Source organism: Corapipo altera, unplaced genomic scaffold (genome assembly GCF_003945725.1).
Source record: "Corapipo altera isolate COAL_440 unplaced genomic scaffold, ASM394572v1 45, whole genome shotgun sequence".
Taxonomy (NCBI): domain Eukaryota; kingdom Metazoa; phylum Chordata; class Aves; order Passeriformes; family Pipridae; genus Corapipo; species Corapipo altera.
Window position 1 is genome coordinate 6,926,057 of NW_020884877.1, and position 13,041 is coordinate 6,939,097.

Genomic DNA, 13,041 nt, shown 5'->3' on the forward strand with positions numbered 1-13,041 from the left:
TCTTTGATGTCATCAAAGACTAAGTAAAAGGAAGAAAAAAGGACAGTAGTATTTTTGGTCTTTGTATTTTTTTTTAAGGTGAGGGTCCAGTTCTTTTGAAACAGACAGCATTCTATCAATTGCAAATTATCTGACTGGCTTATGTCATATCAAACTGGCTGTCTCTGTTCAAGACTAAAGTCACAGGGTCTTTGTAGTCTACAGTGCTACTTCTGGCTGAGTACAGGAGGAAAATCTCATTCAGAATCTTATTGTTGTGTCTAATGCTGACAGCCTGCCCAACCTGTGCAGTTGAAAAACCTGTGTCAAACGCTCTCAGACATCAGTGAGAGAGAAAAGGGGACTTGCAGCAATTTGTGTGTACAGCCATTAGTGAGGGAGGTCCTTCAGCCTATTTTGAAATGATTGAGATACTGTTGCCAGGTGTAGGTTTATTTCAGGACCTAGCAACAGAAAAAGCAGACCTCCAAGGATTTGTATCTTTTTCTTTTGAAGTTCATTGTAGAGGAAGAGCAGCAACTAGCATTCCAAATTTTACCATCTATTCAAAAGCATTAAACAGATAAACTGAAATACATTTTAAAACTTTGTCTTTTTTTTATTCATCAATTCATCATATAGAACACATTTCTCACTAATCTGATCTTGATTTCGTTTTTCTTTTTTAGGCTGCTGCACTGGTTCATATTTATACTGATGGGTCTGTGCTTCTGACACATGGTGGAATTGAAATGGGTCAGGGTATTCATACAAAAATGATCCAGGTAACGAATGATCCAAACAAATATTACCTCATGCTTTGTCTGTCACGCGGATAAATAGTGTAAAAGTTTTCTTTTTGGTTAGTTAGTGTACCAGTAGGACAATTTCTTTATCAGCAGAGCCACTGATTCTTTGCATTGATAGAGTTAGAAAGTACCTTCGTTAAGAGTCATAGAGACAATAAGAAAAGAAACCCAGACTGATTGTTTTTTATTCTTCTAATAGCATGTGAAGAGGCTTATTAGAAATAAGATTTTGGGGGCTGATCCCATAAAACCCATGCTGAAAAAGGCAGTCAGTATTCAGATTAGTATACGGTCAAGCTGATAATATGTGCTAGTGGATAATTGGGAGACAGACTTGTAAAGATATTTATTAAGTCATTGAAAGCTTGGGATCCGGGCTTGCATGATTTGCCCTAAGAAATACAAGTGTAAGCAGCAAAATCAGGAACGAATGCTGGACTTCAGTCTCAATCCAGTGTTTGAGCAGAGCTAAAACATTTCCCTTCTTTTCTGCTTCTTTGTACTGACAAGTTGGACAGAATTATTTCAGCTGGAGACTGGAAGAGAACTTGTGAAACTTTATCTTTCATAACATTGCTGTCTTCTAGCAAATACTGGGGAATTGTTGGAGTGTTTAGATTAGTTCTAAAAGAGAGAAGACTATGTTGTTCTTCCTGAAACAGGTTGCTAGTCGGGAATTGAACATCCCCATGTCATGTATTCACTTCTGTGAAACAAGCACAACTACTGTTCCCAATGCGTGTGCCTCGGTAGGATCTGCAGGGACAGATGTCAATGGCATGGCTGTGAAGGTAAAGAATATTATTTAGTTTAAAAAAAACACCCTATGCCTCGAGGTGTTTAATGCTTGTCAAATTTTAGTCACTAGTGATCCCATAGAAATAAGTTTGTGATTACCAAAATACTGCTGGAGATGGCCAAGAAGAAACATGACTTGACAGTTTCTCAGTAATGGTGCTTATGAGTTTTCAGAATACGATCTGAGCTTTCCCAAAAAGACTTATACTTGACAAAATCCTTGTTTCATCTGAAAAACTTAACTAACTTATACATGCAAATCTTGTACCCTGTTCCTGTTTGAAGTCTACTGATTGATTTATGCAGATTCCAGCCCTTGTAACTTCACCCTTTGTGTTTTATGTTTATGCAGTTAAAATGACACCTTCTACCATACTTTTTCAAACTAAAATGACAGTAAAGCACATACTAATGAAGTAGTAACTAAAACATATCTTGAATAGTACCAAATGTATCTGTGTTAATTTTGTGTTATATTCTCCTGAACTCTCAACCAGGATGCTTGCCAAACTCTTCTGAAACGCCTGCAGCCAATCATAAACAAGAACCCAAAAGGGACCTGGAATGATTGGGTAAGACATGTGAATCCTACTGAACGTGTTTGAATGCTTGCAGAAACTGTGATGTATGTATTGTAGTCTATAAATCTGCTCAGCCTAATAATCCTGAAGTTAAAAACTCTAGAAAGAGGGTATTCCACAACAAGATGGAGTGCTGTAGTAGGGTAGTCAAGAGAAGGTTATGGCCAGGCACAAGTGACTATGTGGGAGATAACAATTCGACTTATTGCTAGTACAGTGTCTAAATATTGCCAGTGCAATATCCAAATAACAGATCTATTACAATGGATTATAGAATAATCTGGTTGTGGTCCCTCCTGTTGAGTCATGAGCTTCACTGGGATCCTCATGCTTTCTAAACTTGTCAGAGAAGTGTAGGTGTGGCTGGGTGCACTTAGTTTCAGATTTGGTTCTCAGTCTGTGTCTAAAGGGTTAAAATATTTTGTGGTGTAACCCCAGGCAGCCACCAAGCACCAGACAGCTGCTCACTCACTCCCCCACCAGCAGAATCAGGGAGAGAATTGGAAGAGTGAAAGCTGGAAAACTTGTGGGTCAAGTTAAAGACAATTCAATAGTGAAGCAAATGCCATGCACACAAGCAAAGCAAAAAAATGAATTCTTTCACTACCTCCCTTGGGCATGCAGGTGGACAACTCTCTCCAGGAGAACAGGGCCCCATTACATCTAATGGTTACTTGGGAAGACAAACACCATCACGCCAAAGGTCCCTCCCTTCCTCCTTCTTGCCCCCACTTTGTATACTGAGCATGATGTCATATGGTCTGGAATATTCTTTTGGTCAGTTAGGGTCAGCTGTCCTGGCTGTGTCTCCTCCCAGCTTCCGATGCACCCCCAGCCTCCTCGCCACAGGGGCAATACAAAAAGCAGAAAAGGCCTTGACTCTGTAAAAACACTGCTCAGCTACAACAGAAATGTCTCTGTATTATCAACTCTGTGTTCAGCACTAATCCAAAACACAGCCCCATATCAGCCACTGTGAAGAAAATTAACTCTGTCCCAGACACACCCAGCACAGGTTTGGCTAGAAATGAAGAGATTTGCAGTGTTTGGCCTTGCAGAATCCGTAGTTACAGAGCAAAAAAAGCACCCATGGAGCTACTTTAGGATTTTATCTCCATATTTAACCGGATCCTAGAACTTTTTACTCACCCATCCAAAAGTAAGTCTTCTCCATCTTTGGGGTAGACCTACCCTGCAGGCATCCCTACCATGGCCGGGGATCCACCCAGACACTGCCTGCAGCCTCAGGAGATCCAGTCTCCAGCCAGATTTTATAGCCTCACACAAACCCATGTGCACCAATCACCAACATCTCAGCTCTCCTATCTCTGTAATGCAGTAATTATGACAGCGTCCAAACAGTTCCTCCAGCAATTCCCACTGGTGATCTTATGTTAGGACAAACCACATTGCCCATCAGAGACTGCAGAAAGGATGAAGGGGTGAGAGGTGGAGAGGATGCTCGTGAAGACCTGCCTATCTTTTGTTACTGTCACAGGTGCTTGGTTTAGATATCTGGGAAACAATCCCCACATCATGCCTGGTTAGAAAGGAGAGGAAGCTGTCTTTGAAGTCACATTTGGAGTCACAGAATGTTTTTATGTACAAAAAATATGAGCTTGTGCAATAACATGACCCACCCCATCTTACTCTCAGACAAGTTGTTGCAAAAGATTATTAGGGTATATGACCCTAAAGTGTCAGTTTTCTTATGTAGCTATTCTTTATTTTACCAAATCAATAAAGAGAAACCTTCTCAACTTCTTCTTTCCATCTCTCTCCCATATGCAGTATATTACAGAATTGCACAAAAGGGAGCAGGAATTCTTGCTCCAATTGCTCTAATATGTATTTGGTTATAATATTAGTTACATTTACAGTAGATTAATATAGAAATAGTGCTAAAGTTATTTGTAGAAGTGGCCCCTATCTGATACCACTTGAAACTGGAATAGAATTTTAGAACTGGAAACTGAATTTTGTTAGTTAAAAGCTTTCTGCTATAATATGAAGACATGGCTGAGAATCTAGTGCTGTGTTGAGATGTTAAAAAAAACCCTGTTTATCCAGTATTGGTCATTATCTACAGCCTAGTGAAATGGACATTTACAGATCCAGTATATACTAGGGTGTCTTCTTCTCAAGTAATTAAATACTGTAATAACTGTGAAAATATAAACACTTTCTTTGCAGCATTAATTCCTAAGAGTAACAAGAAATGTTTTCATGTGTGTGCTAGCTTGCTGACAGCTATGTATGCAAAGATAATCTCCTCTAATAAGTACAAAATTAATTTGGATGATTCAGACACACCAAAAGTATTATCAGGAGTGGCTGACCTAAGAAAGAATGTTTATATATATCCAGAGAAGTAATCTTACATCTTACAAAATCAGTAAAACCAATCAAAAACCCCACAAAAACTTCTTGACTTGTAAACTGAGTAAATCTAACATGAGAATCACTGAAAGGGAATGAATTTGGGACCTCATACTGTCACTTTTACCACAGGAAGAATTTCAAAGAGCTTTTATCTTGAAAACTGTTATTTTTGTGCAAATAGGTCATGCAGTTCTTTCATGCCATGTGGTTGTTTGACCTTGGCTGAACTCCAGGTGCCCAACAAACTGCTCTATCACTCCCTTTATCAGCAAGACAGGAGAAGAAAATAAGATGGAAAACCCCCCACAACTCAGTGGGCTAAGATAAAGGCAGTTTACTAAAGAAAAAGCAAAAGGTTGCATGTGTGCACATGGTCGTATGACCCAATATAATCAGTGACTTATCAGCTACATCTGTTCAGCTGACAAAGAGAGACTCATTTCTATTGAATTTGAGCAGAAAAATTGAGCAGGGCCCTTTCTGACTCTGGCATTACCAGTAATAAAGATTCTGCAAGAACACCACTGTTGACAGGTCTATTCCTTAAAGTATTGCCAAAAGAATTTAGATTGCTCATTGAAAGTGGGTTTAGTTCTACAGTATTAGGCACCATGTGCAGCTAAACATGTTCAACTCAACTAGTCTTCCTTTCCTTACAATTTTTACAGTTTGGATTTTAAGTAAACATAAGTCAGTCAGTATACATATGTAAATAAAGTAAATATATGTATGCATGTTCCGTCGTGACTCCTTCCTTGGTTTACCACAAGCACTGCTATATTTTACAGATTAAAGAAGCTTTTGAACAGAGTGTGAGTCTATCAGCTACTGGCTACTTTAGGTAATATATTTTTGTTCCTTAAAAATGCATAGGTTAGACCAGGACTGATTTCTGAAGATAACCAAGGATGTAAATAGAAGCTCCTGTCCAACAGTTCTTTCTAATGATTCATCTTATGTTTTATGTAATTAATTGATATATTGGGGGTTGAAAGAATAAAGTTTAGATGTTAATTTATTACTAACCCTATGTGGACTCTCTAGAAAGTATTAAAAGAATAATTTGTGCCATCTTTGCTCCATGATTTGGCCATTAGCAAACCAGAAAGCATCAAAAAAGGGACTGCTGCCCATAACAGTAGGTGTGCAAAGGGGAATATAGTTTGTTTACTGGAGGCTGTATTGCTATAAGCTATAAATACCATTGTACTACCAATTATTTACAATTTTATCCGCAAACTGGATCACACCAAGTTGCATGACAAGAAGAACAGTGGCAACATTAAAATATTTATCCAGGACACACCTGTAACTAGCAACCAGGTGCACCTGTGAAAAAAATATGTCCATTTGATTCTAGATGTGAGCCCTAAGGTTATTTCTCTTTAGAGGAAGGAGAGTTTAAAATGTCTGGTTGAGTTTAGCAGAAAAGCTTATGGTTATTTTTGTTTTTAAACTAAATCAGGAATCAGATGCCATGATTCAGCACTAACTGAAAGCTGGGGACTTAGGGCTCACATTAGAAGTGAGGTTGCTAATTGACCCTAGTTTTTGGAGTCATTGTTTTGACTTCTCTGCTTCTGGAGCCTCACAAAATTCCCACCATATATACTCTTAGATATGGATTTATTCACAACAGCATGCTATTGGAGGACACAATAACCTTAAACATAGTTCCCACTGCTCTCTCTCAGGGCAGTCTCATCATTCTTTCTCTTTGAATTCTTTCACTGTGTTTATAAAGAACCAGAAAGGGAAAATTCCTGTGCTATAATTCAGGTGGGATTCAAAGCAAAGCTTTTCTCTTAGCCTGTTGTGCCTTATATCTGCTCTCCATCCATGAGTATTTCCTACTTATCAATAACAACTTTTCAGGTCTTCAGGCAGTCTGGAGTAAGTTAAAGAGGCACTTCACAAACCCAGACATATTTAAAACACCCAGAAATGCCCAAATAAAATGTCCCTTCTTGCCATTAAGTCTGCTTAAATATGTTTTCTGCTTATGAAGCCCTTTAGGAATGTAGATATCACCAAAATAATGAACAACAGTCATACTTTGCTGTTGACATTTAATGGTGTCCAAAAATATCTACAGGCCCCTGAGCCTCAGATCCTGTATTGATCTTGTTCTTATCCAGTCATATTCTCTACATCCAAGAATCTCCAAGGCAGCAGAGGCAGATGGACTACGAGTAGTTGAATATGTGGATTTTGTGTATCCCTTTTTCGATACATGGTTCTATTCTATAATTGCTTTATGCACTATTATTTTAAACATGCTCAACAAAGACATTTCAGTCATATGTGGCCAGAAAATATGCCTTAGTCCCACAGCTCACATGATTGGAGATACTACATTTCCCTGTCCTTTTGTGTACCTTGGATTTACCCTGTCAATCCTGACTACTCTGATTTCCCTACTAACCGAGGAAATAAAGGTGTAATTACACCTTTATTTCAATAGTCCTGTTTTAACCCTCTCACTCATTTTGTAGGCTGTTTCTGTAATTAACTCTTTCATTTATCTCTTGTAAATTATTCTTTCATAGGTCCTGACAAATTTTCCTCCCATTTCTAAATTCCCTTGTGTGCTATTACCTCAGCAACCATTACCTTAAATTTTTACTCTGTATTTGATTACTGGGCTTTTATTAATATATGTCTATGATTATGGTGGTTATAGACTCTCCTAAACTGAAATAGCTTGCTTGTGTGCTAAATTTTATATAAATACCAGATACATCAAACCTAAGCTACCAGTGCTCTGTAGGATTTCATGGAACTTTGGAATTCTGACCTGTTATTTAAGATTTCCCTGAAGATTTTATACATAAGATCTTAATACTTAAGATTTCACAAGTAGTTTCAAACTTCTAAGTGGTCCTCTGCTTTGTTATAATGCAAACTGTCATCAGTTTTCTTCTTATGGTCTTTGTTTCTTCCATCAGAGGTTACGATGAATACATGGATTGGGAGAAAGGGGAAGGACAGCCATTCACATATTTTCTTTATGGAGCTGCTTGTTCAGAGGTTGAAATTAACTGTCTAACAGGAGATCACAAGGTAATAACTGAATATCATGAAAGTTTTATAAATGAGGCTTACTCCAACAACGATTCAGGCTTTGCATTCCTAAGTGACCTGTCTTCACATGACAGTAAATATATCAACAGTGTAAACGCAAATTACAGTGGAGCACAATGAAAGCTGTGCAGTGTTAACCAGCTTCTGGCACATCTTGTACTAATGTCATATGCGTTCACTTTTTGGGTTTCTCCTTGTTTGTCAGCAAATAACTTACAGCAATATTCAATTTCTAAGCTTTTGACCATTTGGATAGATAAATCTCATAGACTTGCTGATCATATGCCCCCTATCTATACTACGTGTGTATTTATATGGAGATTTCCTTGTGCAATGGGAAAAATCTGGCAGGGCTGTCTCTGGCTAAACTTCTGTTAAAGTTGAGACAAGCCCATTTTGCTTGTAATGGAATATGGGAAATTATTTTCAAGTTGTGTTCACAGAGGGGCCTCTATCTTAGTCTATATTATTTCACTGAATACCAACTCTAACCCACATTGTCTTCTGATGCCTCCACTCCATGCATCTCTCTCAATAATATAAATTTGAATTTATTTAACAGAATCTCAGAACAGACATTGTTATGGATGTTGGATGCAGCATAAATCCAGCTGTGGATATAGGACAGGTATATGCAAAGAATTTTCTGCTGTCTTATTTCTGTTACATTGATATCCTTATCTGAAGTGAGAATTACCTCATTAGTTCAGAAGACATTCATTTCTTACTAGATTATGAAATCATAGATCATATTTGAAGGTCTTTTGCTTATAGTCTTGCCCCATTTGAGTTAGTGTCAGAGCTTTGTAGATGTCAATGAAGCTTGAATTTTACCCATGAGGGCAATACATATTACAATATTACATATTACAATATGTATATATGCCTATTGTCTACTGGACTTAAATTCTGTTTGTGATCTGCAGTCTCCAAGTTGTTTGACCTGCCCTGCCTACCTAATAGCAGGGAAATATCTTTATTCATTGCAGGCTGGTCCACAGATCTCATCACTTCATCATGAAAGTATTTGTCCTCTCAGGTATGAGAGAGGAGTGTGAAAGCTTTTATTGTCACAGCTGCCCCAAAATGTTGAAGAATTGCATTAGTCAAAGAGAAAAGAAAAAGGCTCTTTAACAGATGATGAAACAAATCAGTTCTTGACAAAGTTTTACTCACTGAACCAAACATATGTACTAAATGCTATTTCTTTTCTTATTTAAAGATTGAAGGTGCTTTTGTTCAAGGCATTGGACTGTACACAATGGAGGAATTAAAGTACTCTCCAGAAGGAGCCCTCTGTACTCGGGGTCCAGATCAGTATAAGATCCCTGCTGTTTGTGATATTCCAGAACAGTTTAGTGTTTCCCTGCTGTCATCTTCCCAAAATCCTTATGCCATCTATGCATCCAAGGTAAGCAAAACATCACAGAACCTAATTTTAAATCCCAGAACAAACAGAGAAATTACTCTGGTATAAAACATGTATAAATTTTCAGTTCTTCTTCTTTAGCATTTTGAACAAGTGTCCAGTAAATTGTTTTATTTATGACATCAGGAAAGGTAATAAGAAAAGACATAATGCAAGATATTGTTGCATCATTTTCATGACTGGCAAGTAGTGATTTTAGGGTTTTGTTAACAGACCATACACAGAAGCTACAAGCTAAATTTAAAACCATACTTCTAAAATATGGTGATAAACTGAAGGGTTAGAATAAAAATACTAAAGCAATGGATGGAGAAATCATAAAGCCAATGAGAGTGTGCAGCTTAGTTGTGCGTGCTGTGCGATACAAAATAGGACTGCACGTGTGTATTTATATGAGAGACTGGCTCAAGTCTTCACTTGGTGTAATCATTGTTTCAATTTACACCAGCAAATATTCTGGTCACTTTCATATAAATAGTAATGGTAAATCAATATGAAGGTAATTCTGAAAATTTCCATCTGTTCCAAATATTAGGTTTGCTTTTAGAACACAGTAAAATGAAACAGCACAATAGAAGGAAAAAGCGTATTTTACAGCAAGAGTTAATAAAGAACAAAAAGATTCTTAAAGGATATTTTTAAAGATCCTTCAAAATTATTTAAAACTGTCTGAGTTTGAAAAGCAAATCACCTAGGTGAAGCAGTAACATAGTTGATTGGGAGGAGATCTAGAGAGCTGACACTAATATCCTTCTTCAAACAGAACTTCTATCCTTTTCTGTGAACTTATCTCCAATAATTACCCTTAAAATTCACTGTAGGAAGGGGTAATTCTGTGTTCATGCAGCGTATTTGGGGAAAATACTTGGTTCTCTGATTTTAGCCAAAAGATATGTAAGATTCAATTGCAATATCCTAATGCAGTTCAGATTAAAATATTCAATACCACAGCATTGAGAGGACTATGGAATAAGGGTGGATTTGACCTATTTTTGAGGAAAGAAACAAATGTGAATCTTCTGGCAGAACTGGTGAGAGGATGTCAAGCCCACTGAGGTCAGTGGTATTTGTCTGCAGGGAATTACCAAGAGTTCAAGCTGTGTTCCTTAGTTTTAGCTGTACCTGGGTTTGGACAGTTTTAATTTTATCTGCTAGTTATTCTAAATTTAAGTTTAACAATGAGCCAAAAGGATTCTAAAACAATGGCTGACACTTCAAATCAACCTTTTTAGCACACTAGAAGCAGCTACCTTCAGAAGACTTGGTGTGATCTAACCTTGCGTCCTCTAAATCTAAAATAAACTTCCTTACCGAAGGATGAAACAGTTCTTGAATGACTTATTTAAACTTTTTAGTTAATTTTCATCTGGCCTGTTCTCCTCCCATTTGCTCAAAACCTACACCCATATGACTTTTTTTCCTTTTCAGGGAATAGGCGAGGCAGGACTTTTCTTGGGATGCTCTGTGTTCTTCGCTTTGAGAGATGCAGTAACTCGTGTGAGGAACGAAAGAGGACTGAAGAAGCCCTTTGTACTGAACAGCCCTCTGACTGCTGAACAAATACGGGCAAGCTGCGCTGATGGCTTTACTGAGCTGGTAATAGAAGGTTGGGGGTAGGGTCTATTTAATTGTTGCTGGGTACAAGTGTATACAAATGCACCCTCATGGTGTGCCTCATGATGTGCCTCATGATGTCTCCAATTGGTCGTGCTTTGTATACAGCTCCTTGTAACTGAAATGCCTGGTATCATTTTTTTCCTTTGAAATTTACATAATTTTTACAATTCCCTCTTTCCCTGAAGCCTACTCCTTTCTTCTGTATGTCAAATCCCATAGAAGACTCAATAGCTCATCTTATTGACATGCAGTGGATCAGCCTCCAGGCATCTTCAGTCTCCTTCCAGGTGCTAGCACTCTGGCACTGTCACCTCATTCTGGTACTCCTTGCTGTGCCCAGTACTCTTTGGGAGAAAAATAATTAACTCAGAGCTAACAAGAAGATACAGAAGAAGAAAAATGAGGCAACACAGTTCTCATAATACTGGTCCTTTAGGGTTTCTGCAACTGTTCACTGTAGTCATGTTCCCACTGCTATTACAATTGTTTTTTTCTGTGCAGTTTTTTATTTAGTGAGGCAAGGTCCTTGTCAGCATATAAATTCATGCTGTGCCCTGAATCTCTGAGGCTCTGCTATGGAAACTCTTGAGCTCTCAGTCACAGATTACTCCCATGGTGTTTCTGTGACTGTGGTGAGGCACCACTGGCCCCTGACTCAGTAGGTTTGTGGGCTTACTCTCTTTGCAGGAACTTGCAGGAGGTGAGGTCCACCAATGCAGGGACCTCCTCCATCTCTGTTTAACCCTGACCTCAGTTATTACTGACCTTCCTTCCAGCCACCCTCCGTAGGTGTCTCCTATGTAATACCCTGCTGAGTATCCTGGAAGCACCTGATAAGGGCAATGTTGGGAATTTGCCAGTCAAGTAAAGTAACTCTTGTCATTTCTTGCTTGTCTCTTAGATGGCAAACAATGAAGCTCCTTCCTCCGCTCTTCAGGCCACATCTGTGTGAATGACAAAGACCGGAATGGAAAACTGATTTACCGCTCCAAGACACACTAACCAACACACAGTTACATATATTTTCTCACTTTCTTATTTTCAGAATAGAATCAGCTACCAAAAATACACACTTTACATCTTCTATCCTTATCTTCATTCTTTCTCCAGTATATTCATTACAGTATTTCACTTAAATGACTGCATTTAGTTGCTAGAAATACATCTTCTGCATTTGAAGTATATGTATTCAATAAGAAAGGTCTGCTGAACAGCACAGCTCAAATGCTGTAGGAAAGGAAAATTAGGATGAAGTATAAAGGTATGCTAGATAACTTACTGCCACTTATTACACCCAGCAACTTCATATGATAAATGATTTTGTAATGGCTTCAGCTAATTTTCTAATTTGGATCTGAATCTTGCAGTGGAGTGTGAGGGCAGAGATCTTTGTCAAAGACTCAGAACTTATTGGATTCAGTCCCTTTTTGATCAGAAGTGATGCTCTGACTTGTAGTAAAGCTACTTTAGATTCTTTTGGCACAGACATCTTTGTGTCAAAAACACACAAGAAACAAGAGTTATGATTCTCTTTTGCTATGCCAGGCAAGTTGACCTACATGAATTTTATTCTGAAAGTTGGCAGAGTCACTTAGTTGTAATTTCCACCAGAAGCTTTCTTTTTCTCACGGGGCAAGCCAAAAGCCTCTAAACTTAATGTAAAAACTGACATGGATTTCATGTGCTTTGAATGGGAGACTGGATGAACCTGTCTCTGGAAAGGATTCTTAACCAGTGCTTAATCCTGTACTCAGGAGTATATTAAGCCATGAAAGTGCAATTAACAGCTTTCTCCCACTCTTGGCCACTCCTGAAATAAAGCAAATAAAAAAAAAAACCATAATGAGATCAAAAGATGTTCTGCAAAGATCAAACATCTAATGGTGCTAGCACACAATGGGATTAGACCACACCCGAGCAGTAGCACCTGGAGAAAACAGGAAAATATAAAGCAACACTATATTAAATGGTAACAAAAATTCTGATGTTAATACATTTGAAGTATGTATATATTTGTAACCTGTGGTGAGACCAAGAAATAACTTCCAAATTATGAAAACTCCAGTCACAATATTTAGTTTTCAGCATCGGAATCCACAATACTGAACTCATTGACGACATCAGCCCTTCCTGCTCTTCAAGTGTGAAGACAAGATTTCAGTTCTGAATGTGCACACACACAAATACACAAATCTCCATGGCATTTGCACTTGAGGCTTTGATCTGGGATGCATCCTAGCATAGAGAAAACACTTCACTTTTTTAGTGAGTCTACAAAACTTACCTTAAGTAGCACCAGAAAAATTGCAGCAAGTTCTTTAACAATAAAGCAGAAGTGGGAGAATCAGTAGTTTAGATGTTC

The 13,041-nt window shown here is 38.1% G+C and overlaps 2 protein-coding genes across 5 annotated transcripts in view; both read left to right on the forward strand.

The window, feature by feature from the left end:
- AOX1 (aldehyde oxidase 1) overlaps nt 1-12,546 on the forward strand; it is a 42,456-nt gene extending 29,910 nt beyond the window's left edge. The window contains exons 27-35 of the mRNA XM_027636600.1: nt 669-764; nt 1,451-1,579; nt 2,084-2,158; nt 5,338-5,390; nt 7,498-7,612; nt 8,196-8,261; nt 8,856-9,044; nt 10,491-10,658; nt 11,581-12,546. Coding sequence (XP_027492401.1) covers nt 669-764; nt 1,451-1,579; nt 2,084-2,158; nt 5,338-5,390; nt 7,498-7,612; nt 8,196-8,261; nt 8,856-9,044; nt 10,491-10,658; nt 11,581-11,631 — 942 coding nt within the window. The 3' untranslated portion in view covers nt 11,632-12,546. The remainder of the gene's footprint in view (nt 1-668; nt 765-1,450; nt 1,580-2,083; nt 2,159-5,337; nt 5,391-7,497; nt 7,613-8,195; nt 8,262-8,855; nt 9,045-10,490; nt 10,659-11,580) is intronic.
- A 142-nt stretch (nt 12,547-12,688) lies between these two features.
- Nucleotides 12,689-13,041, forward strand: part of LOC113944036 (aldehyde oxidase 2-like) — a 48,052-nt gene continuing 47,699 nt past the window's right edge. For all 4 annotated transcript variants that reach the window (XR_003526555.1, XR_003526556.1, XR_003526557.1 and 1 more), the window contains exon 1: nt 12,689-13,026. The gene's annotated coding sequence lies outside the window, so the exon portion shown is untranslated. The remainder of the gene's footprint in view (nt 13,027-13,041) is intronic.